Source organism: Ursus arctos, unplaced genomic scaffold (genome assembly GCF_023065955.2).
Source record: "Ursus arctos isolate Adak ecotype North America unplaced genomic scaffold, UrsArc2.0 scaffold_19, whole genome shotgun sequence".
NCBI classification, from domain to species: Eukaryota; Metazoa; Chordata; class Mammalia; order Carnivora; family Ursidae; genus Ursus; species Ursus arctos.
In genome coordinates this window covers 39,031,882-39,052,289 of record NW_026622863.1, presented here as the reverse complement: position 1 = coordinate 39,052,289, position 20,408 = coordinate 39,031,882, and the positions used below count along the sequence as shown (strand labels likewise).

The 20,408-nt window shown below is 47.4% G+C and overlaps 3 protein-coding genes across 10 annotated transcripts in view; 2 read left to right on the top strand and 1 right to left on the bottom strand.

Moving 5' to 3' along the window:
* RHPN2 (rhophilin Rho GTPase binding protein 2) overlaps positions 1–10,121 on the top strand; it is a 57,578-nt gene extending 47,457 nt beyond the window's left edge. The window contains exons 12-15 of the mRNA XM_026484289.4: positions 2,185–2,261; positions 3,335–3,481; positions 3,773–3,928; positions 8,752–10,121. Of these exons, the coding sequence (XP_026340074.2) occupies positions 2,185–2,261; positions 3,335–3,481; positions 3,773–3,928; positions 8,752–9,012 (641 nt within the window). The 3' untranslated portion in view covers positions 9,013–10,121. The remainder of the gene's footprint in view (positions 1–2,184; positions 2,262–3,334; positions 3,482–3,772; positions 3,929–8,751) is intronic.
* Positions 10,122–11,685: 1,564 nt separating this feature from the next.
* On the bottom strand, positions 11,686–14,978 carry FAAP24 (FA core complex associated protein 24). 2 transcript variants are annotated; one of them, XM_026484547.4, is made up of 5 exons: positions 14,835–14,978; positions 14,530–14,648; positions 14,276–14,415; positions 13,937–14,089; positions 11,686–12,792 (listed from the first exon to the last, which is right to left on the bottom strand). In XM_026484547.4, exons 2-5 carry the CDS (start codon positions 14,633–14,635, stop codon positions 12,544–12,546), a joined length of 648 nt encoding a protein of 215 aa, XP_026340332.2. In that variant the 5' UTR covers positions 14,636–14,648; positions 14,835–14,978; the 3' UTR covers positions 11,686–12,543. The 2 variants fall into 2 exon arrangements, with proteins under 2 accessions (XP_026340332.2, XP_057170297.1); XM_057314314.1 differs by lacking the exons at positions 14,530–14,648; positions 14,835–14,978 and having other exon boundaries at positions 13,937–14,084; positions 14,276–14,516.
* Positions 14,979–15,226: 248 nt separating this feature from the next.
* Positions 15,227–20,408, top strand: part of CEP89 (centrosomal protein 89) — a 66,095-nt gene continuing 60,913 nt past the window's right edge. For 5 of the 7 annotated variants that reach the window (XM_057314309.1, XM_057314310.1, XM_057314308.1 and 2 more), the window contains exons 1-2: positions 15,232–15,380; positions 17,432–17,538. In XM_057314309.1, coding sequence (XP_057170292.1) covers positions 15,342–15,380; positions 17,432–17,538 — 146 coding nt within the window. In that variant the 5' untranslated portion in view covers positions 15,232–15,341. Of the gene's footprint in view, positions 15,381–17,431; positions 17,539–20,408 lie in introns of all 7 variants that reach the window. The other 2 variants (XM_048223803.2, XM_044378875.3) reach the window with 1 other exon arrangement.

Below are 20,408 nucleotides of genomic sequence, written 5' to 3'. Positions count from 1 at the left end.
TCTGTCCCCGCCTCCCTCAGCACCCCCTTTGCTGACTGTTCTTGCCTGATCCCACCCACCCCCTCCTGGCATTCTCGGGGGTCTACTCTTGCTGGCTTGTCTCCTCTAGATGCCTTTCCTTAAAGTCTCATAACCTCCCTGGGGTTCCAACCATCGCCTCCAGCCAGGAGACCTCGGAAACTACCTTCTAGATGCTTCTGCTGCACTCCACCCCCGGATTCCGTCTGCCTCTGGGAATGAGCTGTATCAGCCGTTTACAAACTCCAGCTCCGTGGTTTTAAAAACAAATGCTTCCTTATTCCCTCCCCTGTGCTTGCTCATTCCCGTTCTCCCCTTCCTTCAGCACCAACGTTTCCCTTCTTTCTTTTTTAAGAACAAACATAATTTTTATTATGAAATGAGAAGTAAATTTTCCACTGAGAGAGTGGAGCCAGGGGATGGGGGGAAATTTTTTACTTTGGCAGTGAAAATTCTTCAAAACCCAGTTTATCATGTTTGCGTGTGTGTGGTGAGAACACTCAAGACCAGCTATCCTCTTGGCGATTTCAAGTAGACAACATAGTATTGTTAACTGTGGTCACCAGCCTGTGCGTTAGATCTCTAGAACTTACTCGTCTCGCACAACTGAAACTTTGTACCTTTGACCAGCATTGCCTCATTCCCCACCCCCACTGTCACCCCACCGTTCTGCCATCTGCTTCTACGAGCTTGACTGTTTTAGATTCCACGTATCAGTGAGATCATGCACCATCAGCACTTTCTAGGCATTTCCGAGATGTTAATTACCATCCCGAGTTCAGGAAGATGGAGGTGAACAGGACCGTTGTTGCTGCCCTCGGGGTGGGGGCTGTCGGTTCTGCCCCAGGAGGCAGGAGTTGGGAGGCCTCTCAGAGAGGTGACTTGATCGTGAAGGAATGAGTAGGATCTTTCAAGGAGTTAGGGGAAGGGGATGGAGGGTGGCCCAATCAAGGGAATCCCCTTTGTCCGTACCTCCTTCCACCCCACTTCCTGTGCCTTTGTTTCCCGTCTCTGAGGTTCCACCTCAATTTCCAGAGACCAGTTGTTAGAGACAGAGCCCTGCTCAAGCTGGAACCCTGGGCTTGTCTGTGGTAATGTTGGCTGATACCTACTGAGCATTTGAGGTCTGCCGGGCACAGTAGTAAGCACCATAGGTATACAGAAGCTCATTCAGCTCTCCCTCTGACTCTGTAGGGAGGGACTAGGATTGCCCTCCTCTTAAAGATGAGACAGTAAAGGCTTAGGGAAATCGGAGTCTTTGCCCCAGGCGACCAAGCTGGGAGGTGGAGGCAGGAATGGTACTCCATGATTCTCCTTCATGGACACCTCCTTGGCCCCTTTGTCCACACAGTGTGCTCTGTGGCCAGGAGGTAGAGACACGACCTCCATGGAGGGACAAGGGGAACGCGGCTCCTGGCGAGGCTGTCCAGGGCCGGTGGTGTCGCTCTGGTAATGGATAGGCACCGTATTTGAGCCCAGCTCGGTCAGGCAGTTTGTAAGAAGCCACAGGGCCACCCTGTGCATAGAGAGCTGTGTTCTACCCTGGCAGGACCAGGCTTCTTCCTCAGGTTTTCTTTTCACACTGCTCTCATGTATACTTAGCTTGCTCTGGGATCCCGTGTTAGGAGCTGACTAGCCTCGTGGTGAGGGTTGGCTTGAGCCTCCCACGAGTAGGATGGTGGAGGTTTAAGCTCTCAGTGGACACAACTGCCCACTAAATCCTCATCTCACACTTGAATGATGAAAAGAGGAAGCTCCTCTCACCCAGGACTGTGTGCTGAGAGATACAGTACTTCTGTAATAGCCACACTTGAAATGTAGATGGCATCTCAGTCGGGTTTTGTGAACGCCAGAGGAAGTCCGCTAGAATATACATATGCTCCCTGAAGGTGGGGGATGTGTCTGATTGTCACTACTGTGTCCCAGCCCCAGAGCAAGGTATGGCTCATGGTAGGTGCCCAGATGGAAGGTACAAATGACACTAGGCCAGGGGTTGACCAGCAGTCCCACTTCTGTACTACTTGTTTAGACCAAGAGGAAGGCCAAGAGACCCAGAGAAAGGTCTGCTTCTCTTCCCTTCAGAAAGACGACTTAGACCTGCGTTTTCAAGGATCAGTTTCAGTTACAGAAACATTTACGCTTTCCCTTTTTAATATTCTTTTCCAGCTAAAACTGAGCAAGAGGTTGAAATTATATTGCCACAGTTCTCCAAGGTGACAGTGACAGACTTCTTCCAGAAGCTGGTATGTTGAATGCTTATTTCATAGTGACTCAAGGGGACAGCTCATATAAGTTGCAAGAATGTAAAAGGCTATTTTTAGATGATTTTAGATTTTTTTTTTTTAAGTAGACTCTATGCCCAATGTGGAGTTCAATGCATGACTTTGCAATCAAGACCTGAGCTGAGAAAGAAGAGTTGGACACTTAACCGACTGAGTCCCAGGCACCCTGATAATGTTAGACTTTTTAAATTAGAGCCTTTATACAATTTTCATTAAGATGATTTTTTTAAAGACTATTTATTTATTTATATTTTATTTATTTATTTGAGAGAGCGAGAGAGCACAAGCAGGGTGAGCTGCAGAGGGAGAGGGAGAAGCAGGGTCCCTGCTGAGCACGGAGCCCAATGCAGGACTTGTTCCCGGGACAGCAGGATCATGACCTGAGCCGAAGGCAGACACTTAACTAGTCAGCCAGGCACCCCAAGATTTTATTTATTTGAGAGAGAGAGTGTGCACACGGGAGCATGGAGAGGAGCAGAGGGAGGGGGTGAGCAGACTCGTTCTGAGCGCATAGCCTGATGCGGGGCTCGATCCCAGGACCCTGAGATCATGACCTGAGCTGAAATCAAGAGTTGAACACTCAACCGACTGAACCACCCAGGCACCCCTAAGATGATTTTTTAAAGAACATTTTCTCGGGGCGCTTGGGTAGCTCAGTTGGTTAAGCATTTGCCTTTGGCTCAGGTCATGATCTCAGAGTCCTGGGATTGAGTCCCACATCGGGCTCCCTGCTCAGTGGGGAGTCTGCTTCTTCCTCTCCCACTCTCCTTGCTTGTGCTCTCTCTCTCTGTCAAATAAATAAAATCTTAAAAAAAAAAAAACACATTTTCTTTAAAATATAGTGGCTATTTTAGAAAAAATGGCAGTTACTGTTCTTGTATGACTGCTGTAGCGCGTATTATCCCTGGTGGTGTCACTGGTCTCTGATCAAGGCCGAGTGACATCTGCAAGGACGACAAGGTGACATTTCCTGTAGCTTTCAAGTGCCTGATTCAGCCTGCAGATCCTAGACCTAATAATGCTCTGTTCCCAAGGGCCCCCTGTCGGTGTTTTCGGCTAACAAGAGATGGACGCCGCCTCGAAGCATTCACTTTACCGCAGAAGAAGGGGACTTGGGGTTCACCTTGAGAGGAAACTCCCCCGTTCAAGTCCACTTCCTGGATCCTCACTGCTCTGCCGCGGTAAGCGTGTACCTCTCTAGATCGGGAGCAAAACTCAGCGGTGTCCTTGCAGGCAGTCAGACCGGTCACATACAGAGGAAGCTGCCCAAACAAACCTACCTGGGTGTGTGAATGAATTTGGGGTTCCTTTGTGTAAAAGGTCTGACTGTGTGAAAGGCGTCTCGCAGCTGCTACCTGCCCAAAGAGCAAAGGACTCATGCCCGCTGTGGATTTTGTTCATGTACTTGGGAAACTGATCCAGGGATTGGAATGAACGGAACACTGACCTTCCTGTAAATCCTACGTTTGTAGCTGGCAGGGGCCAAGGAAGGGGATTATATCGTTTCCATTCAAGACGCGGACTGCAAGTGGCTGACGGTGAGTGAGGTCATGAGGCGGCTGAAGGCCTGTGGCAGGGACGGCGTGGAGATGAAGGTCGTGAGCCTGCTGGACTTCACCTCGTCCATGGTGAGCGCTGACAGCCTGGCAGGAAACAGCAGTGGGGGTGAGGCCGGCGTGAGGCCGGCCCTAGGGGTGTGCCAGGCCCCGCACCTCCTGCCTGCATTGGTGACCTGACCACTGGACTCCTGAGCTCGTCCTCGCTGGGATGTGCTCACCTTGGGCCAGAGATCATTGGAATACTGTAAAAAATGCTGTAGATGAAAGAATCGGCTCATTTTTTTTTTTCTGATTCAGTTTTTAAAAAATATTTATATATATATATATATTTTTTTTTTTAAAGATTTTATTTATTTATTTGACAGAGAGACAGCCAGTGAGAGAGGGAACACAGCAGGGGGAGTGGGAGAGGAAGAAGCAGGCTCCCAGCAGAGGAGCCCGATGCGGGGCTCCATTCCAGAACGCCGGGATCACGCCCTGAGCCAAAGGCAGACGCTTAACGACTGTGCCACCCAGGCGCCCCATATATATTTATTTTTAAAGACTTTATTTGAGAGAGTGAGAAAGAGAGAGTGAGCACAAGCAGGGGGAGGGGCAGCAGGCAGAGGGAGAAGCAGCCTCCCCGCTGAACAGGGAGCCCCATGCGGGACTCGATCCCAGGATTCTTGAGATCATGACCTGAGCTGAAGGTAGATACTTAGCCGACTGAGCCACGCAGGCGTTCCTAAAGATTTATTTTAGAGAGAGAGAGAGCGCGTGATCGTGAGCGAGTGGCAGAGGGAGAGGGAGAGAATCCCAAGTAGACTCCCTGCTGAGCGCAGAGCAGGACACAGGGCTCGATCTCATAACCCTGAGATCACGACCTGAGCCGAAACCAAGAGTCGTATGCTCCACCGACTGAGCCACCCAGGCACTGCCTGATTAAGTTCTTTTTGACTCTGAAAGTACTATGTACTCATGGTAAAAAAATACATCCTGAAATGGTACAGAAGGGCGTGAGAGGACGTGGAAGTCCCTTTCCGCATGGCAGAGACCGTGTTAGCTGTTCCCCGGGAGATCTTGGGAAGTGTCTACTGCCTGTGCCAGTTCGTGTGCGCAGTGACATCCTTTTTTCTCCCCAAGCGGGAGCGTCACTGTGCACAGACTCTTCCACACTTGGCCGTGGTTCATTATGTACTTGAGACGCTTCCCTCCGTGACAGTACTCAGGGATTCATTCATGATCGTGACTGCGCGTCCTGTGTGTGTCAGGCCCTCCCTCGCTGTTAGAACTGCGGCTGAGCTCGTCGGATGCGGTCCCTGCCTCCGTACAGCCGGCACCAGATCCGCAAATACGTGGTTGTGATTCTGATCAGTGCAGTACAGGAAACACCATGCGTAATGGGACGGAACGTCTGGAGGCGGGAGAGGCTGCTCTAGACAGGGCTTACCCCGAGACACGAGTGACAGGGACGAACCCGCGAGTTGAGAGGGCACCAGAGGAGCATTCTGGGCAGGGGGACTGGGTGCAGAGAGTCCCTGGAGGAGGAAGAAGCTTCTCCCGCAGGAGGAATGGAAAGAAAGCCTTTCAGCTGGAACATGGTGACAAGGGAGGGAGCGGCAGGAAATGAGGGGGGAGGGAGGCCGGGCCTCTTTGGCAGCGGTGGAAGAGTTCGGAAGCCATGGAGCCCTGCAAGGAGAGGAATGATGTTTATTTCAGAAGGACGTCTTTCGTCTTGTTGCCTGGAGGCTGGCTGGGTGGCAGCAGCGGGAGCTGGCTCGAGCAGGTGTCCGGGCCAGCGAGGTTAGCAGCTGACATTAGGGCGGGGACGGCAGAGGTAGAGAGAGGTGCATGCGCCCAAGACGTAGTTTTGGAGGGAGAACTGACAGGGATTTGTAGATGATTTGTGTAAAAAAACATCGTGGAGAGAAAATGATTCCTCAGGTTTGGGCTTGAACAAAGGCACCATTTTTTGTAATGATGGGGAAGAGGGCCAGGGGCGAGGGAGGGAGATGAGAGAGGGAACAGTTGTACCATGAGTGTTGCACATGACATTAGCCGTCCAAATGTGATGTGAAGGAGGCAGCTGGACGTCCACATCTTCAGTTCAGGGGAGAAGTCAGAGCTAGAAATAAACATCGGTAAATCACCAACACAGAGGTGATCTTTAAAGCTGTGAAGAGAGTAAATGGAATTACCCACGAGGGGCTGAGGGTCAAGGGCTCAACCTTGAGACACTGCAAGCATCTGGAGGTCAGTTAGAAGAGAAATAGGCACAAAGGAAGTTGCAGAGTGGCATTCAGAGAGAAAGGATGAAAAGAAACTTCTGGAATCGAGAGAAGAGAATCCTGCCAAGAGAACACGGTCGGTTGTGTAGAGGACAGTTAAGAGGTGGAGTTGTGTTTATTATATTTGGCAGCAGGACAAAAGGACACTTTTCATGGAGAGATGGAAACAGAACTCTGATGAGAGCGGGCTGGAGAGTGAACGGATCGTGTGAGTCCTTCAGTAAGAAATCTTCAGAACAGGCTAATCCATAGAAGCACAATGTAGAATAGTGGTTGCCAGGGGCCGGGGTGGGGGGCGGGGTATGTGGTCAGGGAATGGGGGTAACTGCTGATGGGTTCAGGGTTTCTTTTGGAGGGGAAGGAGTTGTTCTGAAATTAGGCGGCGGTGGTGGTGGCACAGCTCTGAACAGACTCAAAACCACGGAGTGGTAGTAACGTGGTGAATGTTAAGATCTGTGAATTTCATCTCCATTTACAAATTAAAGAGGATGAAGTCGGACTCACAGAGCGTCTTGGGGGAAGGAATCACTGCGAAATGGAATTTTTAGGGGCGGAATCCGTAGAATTGCTGGGCAAGAGATCAGGGTCCCAACCAGAAACAAAAGAAGTTTGTCCAAAGGCAGGATAAATAAAAGAGCTGGGCTCAGGACCAGAGGGCTTGTGTGTGTGTGTGTGTGTGTGTGTGTTGCCCAGCACAAGGTGTGGCTTTACAAGGAGAAAGGCTTATCTTTCCAGCCTGTAATAACTTTGAGCCCAGCCCGTGAAGGAGCTGAGGTAGGGGTAGAAAGCAAGACTTTCTAGACTCAGACTGCCTGGAAAGGAGCCCCAGCTTTACCACCCGTGGTGTGACTGTGGCTGTCAGGGATTGGTTCTGAGCCGTGGGAAGATGGGGAGGTGACACCTAGCATGGGCACATGTCCTTTACAAGAGGTGTTATAATAACCATGGTAGGGTTATTCTTTTCACCTGTTGAGGCCTTAGACGATGGCAGCTGAGCACTGTTTTTAACTGCTGGGACTTTGCTCTAAACAAAACCAGATAATGAGAGTAAAGCCCAGGGTCCTGGCTGAATAGATGATCGCTACCCCACTCTTTGGATTGTGGTTTAGACCCCCAGCATTCCTCCATGGAGCACGTTTGGAAACTGCTGATGTAGCAGAGAGACCGCAGGCCTGGAACTGGGCCCTGCCCACTGGAACCAGCTGTGTGGCCTTCAGCAAGTGAATACCCTCTCTGGGACTGTTTCCTCATTCCTACAAAATGGGATGAGTACAGTGCTTTCCAACTGGGCTCTCTCTTGCTGTGAGTCAGAGGGGTGCCTCAGGAATATTTGGGGAATGGGTAGTGGGGAGCATGGTGCTTGAGGACAAGAAAGAAGGAATGGCAGGAAGGGAGCAGACATGGGGGTGTGAGCTGGGAGGGGGACATAGGGAAAAGGGAAGCCTTCCAAGGTTGGTGGTGGTGGTTGTGTGAGTATGTGTGTGTATTGATAACACATTAAACTCCTATGCTGATGGGAAAGGTCGGGGAGGCAGGAGTGCAGGATGGGGGAACCGGGGGAAGGGAGTGAGATCCAGACACACAGGATTTGTCTTTAGGGACAGACACAGTACTATGAGGAGGACGTGTAGACACGTATGGGGCTTCAAGAGACATCTAGGAGAGAAGGAACGAATTTACTACGATAATGTTAGGAGTGCAGGGTGATGAGTTGCCCAGTAGAGGCTTGGGGTCAGGATTAGAGTTTCTTTGCTCAGCGGGAAGTCTGCTTCTCCCTCTCCTGCTGCCCCTCCCCCATGCTCATGCTCTCTCTCAAATAAACAAAAAAAATCTTAAAAAAATAAAAGAATACATTTTTAAAAAGTGAAAAAGTAAAAGCAGAACAGAAATCGTGGTTACTTCAGGGGAAAGGCCTGGAAGTCAAGGTGCAAGGGATGCCTACCGTTCAGTATATGTATTTTTATACTGTTGACCATGAGTATTATTTTTACCAATAGAATAAGAACCTTAAAAAGCGAGTCATACTACTAGCCTAAATTACTACTACTGAGTCTGTGCTGTAAAAATTGTCCCTGTAAGTCACCCGAGTTCCAGAATTATATCAACTTAATTTTTTTTTTTTTAAGATTTTGTTTATTTATTTGACAGAGAGAGAGACAGCCAGCGAGAGAGGGAACACAAGCAGGGGGAGTGGGAGAGGAAGAAGCAGGCTCATAGCGGAAGAGCCTGATGTGGGGCTGGATCCCATAACGCCAGGATCACGCCCTGAGCCGAAGGCAGATGCTTAACCGCTGTGCCACCCAGGCGCCCCATGTCAACTTAATTTTTAAAAGGATGCGTAAGAGGGCCGCCTGAGTGGCACAGTGGTTAAGCGCCTGCCTTCGGCTCGGGGCGTGGTCCCAGCGTTCTGGGATCGAGCCCCACATCGGGCTCCTCTGCTGTGAGCCTGCTTCTTCCTCTCCCACTCCCCTCGCTGGCTATCTCTGTTAAATAAATAAATAAATAAAATCTTAAAAAAAAAAAAAAAAGGATGCGTAAGAGCAGAATGTGAGCCTCAGACTTTGCAGTCCCGTATCAGCTACCTTGAGGACTTCTAACACCATTTTTTTTCTTTCCCACGTGCAGCACAATAAGTGTGCGACATACTCCGTGGGAATGCAGAAAACCTACTCCATGATCTGCTTAGCCATAGATGATGATGATAAAACTGATAAAACCAAGAAAATCTCGAAGAAGCTTTCTTTTTTGAGTTGGGGCACCAACAAGAACAGGCAGAAGTCGGCCAGCACCTTGTGCCTCCCGTCGGTTGGGGTTGCGAGGCCTCAAGTCAAGAAGAAGCTCCCCTCTCCCTTCAGCCTTCTCAACTCCGACAGTTCTCTGTACTGATGTGAGGAAACCAAAAACGTCCAGGCCCCAGATGTCTCCGGTGCTGACCAGGCGTTCATATTTGTGCCACGATGGAAAATTTCTAAATACTCGCAGATCCCATTTTCTCACTGGGTAAACTCACAATTGGTAGATCTTCATGAATGACAGTAACAAGAAACCTTGAGAAATTTGGGGAGTGTCACCATATTGCTGCAAGTTATTTATTATATAAAGTATTGTAAATAGAACGGTGTTGAAAATACGGCTGTTTTTAACGGCTACAGTGACGGTGTGTAGTTACTCTCAGAATTAAATAGGCTTACCTCTGTTGGTCCTACTTGTAATCATTTCTAGACTTGGGTAATAGATCATTCCTTAACTCAGAATTCAGATGACCCCAAATCAAGGCAGGTCAAGGGACTATAACAAGTTAGTCCTATTACTAAGGTAGTATTACTAAGAAATGTTCCAAAGAACTGCTTCCTTAGGGGGAGTTCATGAACCTAAAATGATAAGATTTTACGATTATTTCTACATAATCTGAATGCTATTTCCAGATAAAGTCTAGTGCCAAATTTATCATAACTTATTAAATAAAAACAACAAAACAAAACAAAAACCCCCACACACAATTTAGGAGCAGCGTTGCTTCTAGTCTGATGTCATTTACAAGTTGTTAACACAGTGGCAGTGTTAGATGGGATACTATCTACAAGGTAGACAATATGCTGTTTGATACTCAAAACATTTTTGTTTAAAGTAGAAAATACGTAATTCTATATTTTAAGAGTCTTTAAGATGGGTTAGAAACATTTTATAAGGTAAAGATGTAAATGATTCTAGTTTAAAGCTCTATTTGACTTTTTAAAGTGACGTTCTTACGTGTCGATTTCTCTTGCCATAAGTTGGATGATGCCGTGATTCTAGTAGGAGTCACGGTTGACATAGTACAAGTTCTATAGCTTAAAAAAAAAAAAAAAATTGAGATCTATTTTTGAGAATTAACAAGAACAAATATTTTCTAGTGTGCAATATCAAAAGGGAAGCAACCATATTTGGCAAAGTGTATCCACTGCTGTTAGGGACGTTTTGTATAAATATTTAAATAAACGTATTCATTTGACTGAGTTAATGGGTTTTGGCTTTTTTTTTTTCTTTTTTACTCTTTTTCTACTTAATGTCACTCCTCTTTCAAATTGTTTCTACCCTCATGCACAAAATGTTCTTATAGTTTGGTTTTTTATGACTAACATTTCACAAAACAGGACTTACAGAGGTTTCAAGTTATCTTAGTATCTTGGAAAACAAGGCATCTTTAAGTGCATTTATTTTTTTTTTAATTTTTATTTTTTTAAAGATTTTATTTATTTATTTGACAGAGATAGAGACAGCCAGTGAGAGAGGGAACACAAGCAGGGGGAGTGGGAGAGGAAGAAGCAGGCTCACAGCGGAGGAGCCTGATGTGGGGCTCGATCCCGTAACGCTGGGATCACGCCCTGAGCCGAAGGCAGACGCCCAACCGCTGTGCCACCCAGGCGCCCCTAAGTGCATTTATTTTTTTAAATTTAAATTCAGTTAATTAACATATAATGTATTACTAGTTTCAGAGGTAGAGGTCAGTGATTCATCAGTAAGATACCCAGTGCTCATTACATCATGTGCCCTCCTTAATGTCCATCACCTAGTTACCCCATCCCTCCACCCCCCTCCCCTCCATCAACCCTCAGTTTGTTTCCTATGATTAAGAGTCTCTTATGGTTTATCTCCCTCAGATTTTGTTTTATTTTTTCCTCTCTTCCCCTATGATCCTGTTTAGTTTCTTAAATTCCACATACCAGGGAGATCATATAATTGTCTTTCTCGGATTGACTTATTTCACTTAGCGTGATACCCTCTAGTTCAATCCACGCCATTGCAAATGGCAAGATCTCATTTTTTTTTGATAGCTGAGTAGTACTCTACTGTATATATACACCACATCTTTTCTTTATCCATTCATCTGTCGATGGACATCTGGGCTCTTCCCATGGTTTGGCTATTGTGGACATGGCTGCTATAAACATTGGGGTGCAGGTGCCCCTTCGGATCACTATATTTGTACCTTTGGGGTAAGTACCCAATAGGGCAATTGCTGGGCTGTAGGGTAGCTCTATTTTCAACTTTTTGAGGAGCCTCCATGCTGTTTTCTGGAGTGGCCAAGTGCATTTATTTTATTTTATTTTTTTTTTTAAAGATTTTATTTATTTATTCGACAGAGATAGAGACAGCCAGCGAGAGAGGGAACACAGGCAGGGGGAGTGGGAGAGGAAGAAGCAGGCTCATAGCGGAGGAGCCTGATGTGGGGCTCGATCCCGTAACGCCGGGATCACGCCCTGAGCCGAAGGCAGACGCTTAACCGCTGTGCCACCCAGGCGCCCCGGCCAAGTGCATTTATGTTTTGAGTGGTTGATTGTACCTTTTCACCCCCACCCGGGCTCTCCTCTCTGGATGCATCTGCCCTGCCATTTTCCTACATATCTCCCCACTGTTGGGCTATACGTGGGCAAACATGTTCTTTTCCTCCTTCGTACACATGGGCTTTTTACCTTTAAAAGGGAACTCCCAACTGCAGGCTGTGTTCAGAAGTCATGCTCAGTGACTATGAACAAACTGTGCTGCTACCAGGAAAGGGAGGGAGGAAGGAAGAAAAAGTGCAGTACGATTGTTTATTTACACTGGCAACACCCTCAAAACATACCGATAATAAGACCACATTGGAAGCACACTGGCTCTGCCACCAGGAACAAGGGGTTTATGGTACACATTACAGCACTTCACTGTAGGTTTGTTTCCTTCAGACGGTCCCATCTACCTCCTGGAACTTGATTAGAACTTTCCATGATGGACACAGTTCAATCTGCTCAGGCTGGCTTTTTGCTGAGTTTGAGAGTTCCTTAATTAAACTCTCTTAGGAAGATCCCCGTGGGCCTTCTCTCTCTCTTTTAAAGATTTGTTTGTTTTTGCTTTTAGATTTATTTATTTTGAGAGACAGAAGGAGAATCCCAAGCAGACTCCATGCTGAACAGAGCCCAATGGAGGGCTCGATCTCATGACCCTGAGATCATGATCTGAGCCAAAACAAAGAGTTGGATACTCAGCTGACTGCACCACCCAGGACCCCTGGTTTTTTGTTTTGTTTTGTTTTGAAGATTTTGTTTTTAAGGAATTGCTACCCCCAACATGGGGCTCAGTCCCAACCCCAAGATCAAGAGTCACATCCTCTACCGACTGAGCGGTCCAGGCGTGCCCTCCACGCCTCCTCTTCCACTAGCAGAGTGAGGGCTGTGCTATCTGGAGCCCACTAACTTAAACGCCCGAACCCAGAGAGCAAGGCAGGGCAACTGGCACTTTCCATGCAGGTCTCACCCCCTCATTCAGTAGGTGGTGTGAAAGGAAAGTCTTTGTTCTCCATTTTTAAATATGAAAACCAAACAAGATCAAGATCCAGTAGCTCATGGTCCAAGAGGAGTACATGCTGCGAGAAGAGCCAAGAAGAGCCGAGAAGAGCCGTCAGTGGGGCTGTGTGAAGAACTCTTGAATGTGCTGGGCGACTGCTTGTCCCACGACTGGCTCCAGTTCTCGGATGGAAGCATTGCTTAGTCGCTGGATACTTGGGAACTTCTGAAGCAGAAGTGGAGCTTTAACTTTTCCAACTCCTGGGATCTGTTGCACCGTTCGAAGGAGGGATAGCTCAGGCACCTGAGTCCTTTTCTTACTGAGGAAAGGGTTCTTTCTGGGCTCTTTGGTTTGTTCTTGAACCTAAACCAATGGTAAAGGGAAAGCACGTGAGCGCCCTCTAGAGGACTGGCAGTTCTCAAAAATTTATGCAAATTTAGTTTCGCTTTTTCCATTTGGTCCAGCTTGACTTACCACTACAGACCTTTTCATATACCATGAATATAATTTTTCAGGCATCAGCAAAATTATTGAAAGATGAACCATATGAGTACACAAAGGACTAAGAAAAATTTATTAAAACTTGGATTTTCAGAGTGCTTAGGACAAAGCAATGCAAACATACTCTGACGAATTCAAACATGTTCCAGTGGTCCGCTAAGAAACGATTCAGTTGTATGGGATTAAACTTTTTTTAAAGATTTTATTTATTTATTTGAGAGAGAGTGAGAAAGCAAGCGAGCACGTGCACATAAGCAGGGTGGGGGTCAGAGGGAGAGGGAGAAGCTGACTCCCTGCTGAGCAGGGAGCCCGATACGGGACTTGATCCCAGGACTCTGGGATCATGACCCGAGCAAAAGGCAGAAGCTTAACTGACTGAGCCACCCAGGCACCCAGTATGGAATTAAATTAAAACTAAACTGGACCTGATTGGGACAGGACCCAGAGAGAGCTTGCCTACCAAAGGAGAAACCCAGTTTTCAGTCAGCGGTGGATATAGGAGGGCAGACAATAGCATTACATCGGGAGAAGTTAGGAACAGTGAAGCAAGGGAGGCTGCAGAGAAGGAAGAGTGGTCTCTGAACGACCCGGGGCTGCTTGCATTTTTCAGTTTGGTTCTCAATCCTAGCTACACATCAAAAGGGAAATTTAAAATCAACAACACAACACAAATTGATGCTTTAGGCCCTACCCTGACATTCTGATTTTTAATTGATCTGAGGTAAGGCTCACATATCGCTGTTCTTAAATTTTCCTCAGGAACTTCTAAAGCACGGCCAAGATGAATAATCAATGAAGACAATGCAGAATCAGGTTTTGTTTTTTTAAAAAAAGATCATCTGCTTTGGACTGCAGTTGACCACAGATAAGTGAGGACGACTGTAGACAGGACTGATGGATTGCAACCGTGGCAAGGGCAGCAGCTGGAGTGAAAGATCCAGGAATGTCAGGTGGGAGTCTGTAAGGCAGGGCTCCTATTCCTAGAGGAGTAGGAATCAGTACTTACCAACTGGATGATAAGGCAGGACGCTTCCATCTGGCTGGCCACTGGAAGCAACACCATCCCAAGGTCCAGCACAGTAAACTTCTGTATGGCCGAGAAGTATTGTTCACTCATCTGCGTTTTCTCAACTATTACAATCCCTTGAAGATTACTGGACTTCAAAGGAAGAAAAAAACCAAAACAGTAAACCATTTTGTAACATTTTGTACCCTCCAGTTTAAGAAAGCTATCAGTCCAAGAGTGCTTGGAATGGCCAATGGTTATATATAAATTATTACAAAGGATGGAGGAGGGGGCGAATGGAAGTCAATTTTCCATCAGTGTCTTCAATTCAGTACTTACATTTCTAACCCGAACAAGCCTCTTCCTGTAGCCATTTCCTGCCACCAAATCAGCTTCAGTGACATAAAGAATGCAAGATCTGCTTGACAGGTAAAAATCTACCGGTGTCAGGCCATCCTCAAAAACGATTTTAATTTTCCCTTAGAACACAGACAAGAAAAATGAGTTCCGTGAGCGCTGGGTGAAAAGCGACAGTAGGTAGCACGTTTTGAAAAAGCTTAGAAGAGGGCATGTGCAGAGGGCAGCCCACCGACCTTGCATCCCCTGCACGAGCTGCGACCCACGCCACTTCTCGTTGGCCACGACATGCCCAAAAGGCACGTGCATGGGGCTTGTGCCCTCAGGGGTGTTCCTGGCCATCGGTGGCCTCGATCTAATAAGGAAAACAAGAAGATGGCGTTTGAACAGGCTCTCCTGCACACGGCACCACGTACCCCTCAATGTCGGGGCCTCTCTGGCAGGCGCCCATTTGCAGCGTCTTTAAAAGACTGAATTATTTGCTAAAGTCTAAAATCCAGGAGATTCCCGCCGTGGTAGCCGCGTCGCTCATTTTCGTCACCTGCTGGCTCCTGATCCCCCCGCTCGGTCTGCGCCACGGCTTCTCAGTCCCGTCTGGAGCCAGCCCAACCCCACCTGGGCCCCAGCCAGAGGATCCCGAACTTTCACCGGCGGCGAGCCACTTACGGTTTCCCTCGGTTGAGCTTGCTGATTTTTCATCCTGCCCGCCCCCCACCTCTCACGGCGCCGGATTGGCTAGGGCGTCAGAGATCGCCACCTCAGCTAGCCAATACGAGAACGGACCACGCTCTGTTTCCGCCCCGGAGGAATTTGAATTGGGGGGGGGATGCTGGTTGCCAAGAGCAACGGGTGCGGAGTAGCCTTGGCTCTGATTGGCCGAGGACAAAGCAGAGCCAATGGAAGACGAGGTTGTTGTGAAGCGCTTTGCGTAGAAAAAGCGTCTGGGGCTAAGCCAACGGGAGGGGCTCGGGTTCCAGGGAGCGGTCCTCGCCTGCGGTGCTATCTGCAAGTCGGTCCAGCCCTGGTCCGGTCACTCCCCGCGGCAAGGATGCTCCAGGGATTTCGCAGGGGTCGCAAGAGCCAGTTTGTAAGTAGATCCCGGGGGCCAGGAGTTAAAGGAGAAGGGTTTGGGATTTGGCCTGAGGTTGAAGCCAGCAGCAGCACAAAGTGGTTTTCCGAAGTGGTTTTCCGTTCGAGAAGCCCTGATTTTTTGTGTTCTAAAGCAATCGTCTATCCCAGGGTCAGCCTCAGTCAGACAGGAGTCGCCTTGTCTCCCCTGCTATGTTCGCTCCCGTGTCGGGGAGCAGTCCTGCCGGCAGAAACCTACTCGACTGTTGAATATCTCCCAGTGGGAAGTCGTTCTTGAGTCCTCCCTCCGCTATCCACCGCGTAACCCCATCAGCCAGTTTCCATAAATTTTACCCACCAAATATAACCTGCTGTTCCCGCCTCCACCCTGGCTTTCAGCATCTACCTGGCTCCGGCCTCAGCTCCTCGCTTTTTCTCTGCTTCCAGTCTTGCCCTTTTCCTAGGTCCGTTCTCCACATGGCAGCCAGAGGGCTTCTTTTAAAATGGACATCTGATCTTGCTACTGCACTCCTTAAAACCCAGTGTCTCCAACACACACACACACACACACACACACACACTCACTCACTCCAGCCATTTCTTCTGTTCCTTCAGGCCTTTGCTAGTCCTTCTGCCTGGAATGCTTCCCTCCAAACCTTACTATGGCCACTCTGTCACTATAGGCGTCTGCTCCCAATTTCATGCCTTTCGCTGCCAGATGAAACTTTCCAGGGGCTAATTTCGGTGTGTGTTCCTGACTAAGCCACAGGTTCTCCTTAGTCACGTGAAAAAACTCTTAAATGGGAACAATCCCCACTCTTACCCCAGCCCATTCTTCTAGCCTCTCCTCCCAATGCTTCTGTATTCCAGCAAACTGGAATACTTCTTTTTTTTTTTTTTAGATTTTATTTATTTATTTGACAGAGATAGAGACAGCCAGCGAGAGAGGGAACACAAGCAGGGGGAGTGGGAGAGGAAGAAGCAGGCTCACAGCAGAGGAGCCTGATGTGGGGCTTGATCCCACAACGCCAGGATCACGGCCTGAGCCGAAGGCAGACACTTAACGGCTGTGCCACCCAGCCGCCCCAAACTGGAATACTTCTTATTTCTAGAACGCTGCCACTAATGTCTTGCTTCTTTCCGTTGTTCATGCTGTTCCCTCTTCCTAGAATGGTTTTCCATCTCATTTCCCACACATGAGAGCAGTGGCTATCTTTGATGACCCAGTCTAAATACCTTTGTGATTTTTCTCCAATGAGACATTAGAGGTCCCCTTGCTGGGTCCTGAAGGAGCCCTTCCCTCCCTGTGCCACCCCAGCACCAAATTTGTCTTTACCTTTCCGTTGGTGCTTGCCATAATTCTGTGTTACATGATAAGTACTTGGGTGTTTTCCCTCCGAACGCTATTACCTGGACCGTGAGGACAAGGTTTCTTCATTGCAGTCCTGGTATTTTGCCTCTAATAGGTGTGAATAATGAATGGCTAGTGCCTAGAGAGTGAAGAGTGGGCTATACTCAGAAACTTCTGAATGACTACCACTTGCCTAAAGCCAGATTCTCTGATTTTCATTGTATGTAGGAACTAGTTTTTATTGTTCTGCATCTTTGAGGTAAACTACCTAAAATCTTTATTAAGCTTCTACTTGGTGTGGAGTAATGGGGGAAGTGCTTGAGTTCCAGGGTTGATAAAGACAAGAAGGTTGTCTGCTCTCGGGAAGCTTCCATTCTGCAAGGGGGGGGAGCAAGAAAGTGAGGGAATAGAGTCATTGGGGGTCGTGCTGTGAGACTGGAGGTCCTAGAGGGTGACTCTGGGGGATGGTCAGGTAAGCCCCTCTGAGGAGGGAAGGATGAGAAGTTCCCCACAACGGGCAGCTGCAGTGGTGTTCCCTGGGTGGGCATGCTTGCCTGGCCAGATGGGAATTGGGGATGGTAGAGGGAGGACTGGGTTCCTGGTGGGGTTAGATCCCTGGGTGGCCAGTGCAGGTGTCCCCTTTTAAGCCCCAGGTGGGGTGGTAACAGGACCCAGGTGATTCCATACCCCAGTGACGCCGCTGGGTTTCATTTGTGCAGAAACACATCATCCATGGCCTTCTACCTGCAGCCAGCATCGCACCAAAGCCAGCTGTGCCCCGCACACCGCCTCCCCGCAGCCCCAACCCTTCTCCAGAGAGACCAAGGTGAGTCTCGGGTGAACAGGCCATTAGATTCATGTCCTTCGAACTGTTCGTCATGGTTCCAGAATCAAGCACTTAATACGGTTTCTCTGTGGGATAATGATCTGTCCCTTTCAGGTGTATGGAGTTTGCCCATTTCGTAATTGAAGACAATTAGTAGTTTTCCAGAGAGAAAGCGTTAAAGCCCAAGTATATAGGTTCATAGTACGTTGAAAGCAATTTGAATTATGCACATAATTTTCTTTTGAAATACAAGTCTGCCTTTTAAAAGAGCTGATTTGGGGGAAGGAAGGAGGGAAGGAGGGTGTTCACTCTCCAGGGCCTGGAATTCCCCCATCTCCCAATGCTCCCAATATCAGAGGACTGACTTTCTTTTATACCTAACACCCCTGCCTGTGCCTTCTAAGGGCTTAGACACAGGAGAATTTTAGACTATTTTTTTATCCATAAAAAGCACTGATACATGGCTTGACACTTACCAATGAATTGACAGTGAGAACTAATTTCATGCACGGGTGGAACCTTTGTTAGTGTTCTTCGAAACTAGAATATGGTATGCCTCCTGAGAAAAAAACGCTTTGAAATATTTTTAGTGTTTGTTTTTTCCTTAAGTACCATGTTGCTAACAAGAAGAGCCGTCTATTAGTGTTTACCCCGAGCCGAGGACTGTAGTAAGTCCTTCAGAAGCATTATTTCATCCCATCCTCTCAACGACCCTCTGAGAGAGGTCTTGTTGGCCCCTCTGGCTCGGGCTCAGGTGTCGTGCGTTGGTGTAAAGTCTCACAGCTGGCAAGCGATGGCCCCACCGCAGGACCTCTGTGGGTCTGTCTGTCCAGCTCTTCAGTGTCTGTGTGACCAACCCTGACTCCATGTCGTTCGGGCTTACATGTTTATGTCTCAACAGTGAGAGCGAGACGGATAGCTTTACCTTCCATCATCAAGCAGAAAAACCAACACGTTTCATTTCATGGCAAGCACGCTGTTGGTACATGAGAAAACCTCTTGTCTCCTCTACTATACAAAAATACCTTCCTGGATTATAATGTTTATAAGCCAAAATAATCCACAAGGCTCTGGCAAATGTGGCGTATTTCTACATTTTTTTATTTATAGGAAATGACGTTCAAATTAAACTGAGATGTTACTTCCTGGGAAGTGTAATAGCCTAAGAATCCCACAGCCATTTACTTCCACTTCCTCCTTCCCATCCTTTGGGTTACTGTTGCCCCTTTTAATTCCATCCGTTAGGGGTGCCTGGGTGGCTCAGTCGTTAAGCATCTGCCCTTCAGCTCAGGTCAAGATTCCAGGGTCCTGGGATCGAGCCCCGCATCGGGCTCCCTGCTCAGCGGGAACCCTGCCTCTCGCTCTCCCACTCTTCCTGCTTGGGTTCCCTCTCACTCTCTGTCAAATAAATAAATAAAATCTTTAAGAAAAAAATTCCGTCCATTATAAATCCCACAATGCATTGTTATTATTTTTGCCTTAAACAGTCTTTTATCTTTCCTAAACCAGTTTTATTGAGGTATAATGGACATATCTGAAACGCATCATGTCGTGACATGTTTACACCCATGAAACCATCACCGTGATCAAGATAATAAACATATCCATCATCCCCTCGGGTGTCCTTCTGGCCCCTTTGTAATTCCTGCCTCCTGTTCTTCTCTCCCTCTTCCCATTCCTCTGCCCTATCCACCGTCACCCCCATCTCCCCACCACCACTGATCTGCTTTCTGTCGCATTAAATTAGTCTGCATTTTCTAGAATTTTATACGAGTGGGATTACACAAAATAATTATGCCGGCTTCTTTGATTCAGCAAAATTATTTTGAGATTCAGCCATATTGTTGTGAAAAATCAGCAGTTCGTCCCTTTTATTGCTGAGTAGTGTTCCATCGTATGAATAATGAATATGTCGCAGTTACAGTTTGTTTCTCCATTAACCCGTGGATGGATATTGGAGTTGTTTTCAGGTTCTATTATTTTGAAAATAAAGCTGCTGTGAACATTTGTGCACAATTTGTTTCCTACACATGCTTTTGTTTTTCTTGGGTAAACACCTAGGAGTAGAATAGGTGGGTCCTAAATAGGTGTATATTTGTTAGGTAACTGTCAAACCATTTTCCAGCGTTTTAATTTTTGTTCTGACCAGCGTTGCTCACATCCTCACCAACACTTGATTTAGTCAATAGTGTGTGTGTGTGGGGGGGTGGTTTTCTAATTTTAGTTGACATTAGTTCTAACTCATATTGCCTGTTGATAGGATTTTGGAAGTGGTGACGGAGCATAGGTAACAATGTATGGAGCTTGTTTGGTGAATCTCCATCTTCCTTAGGCTTTCTGGATGACCGTATACTGATTTGGTGTGGCCCATTCCTTATTGCTTTGGCCTGGGCAGCTCTGTTGTGCCTGGAGTCCTTGCACACATCTGAAATTCCCAACTCCTTCCCTGCAGTTTTCTGGATCTCTCTACCCGAGGGGGCAAATTTCTTGAGGCTCCCTCCACAGATGTGCTTGTGAATGTGAATTTTGGACATTCTAAGAGAAGTAGTGTAGTAGTGTCTCATTGTGGTTTTATTTTGCATTTCTTTGATACCTAAGGTCGTTGAGCATCTTTTGTGTTTATATGGCATTCGTAGATCTTCTCGGGTGAAGTGTCTATTCAAGTCTTGTGCCCACGTTTAAAAACTGGGTGGTTTGTGTTCCTGTTACTGGATTTTGAGAGTTCTTTATATATTCTGGATACAAGTCCTTCAGCAAATATGAGCTTTGCAAATGTTTTCTCCCCGTGTGTGGCTGGCCTTTTCATTCTCTTAACAGTGTCTTTCAAAGAGCAGAAGTTTTTAATTTTTATGAAGTTCATCTTAATCAAT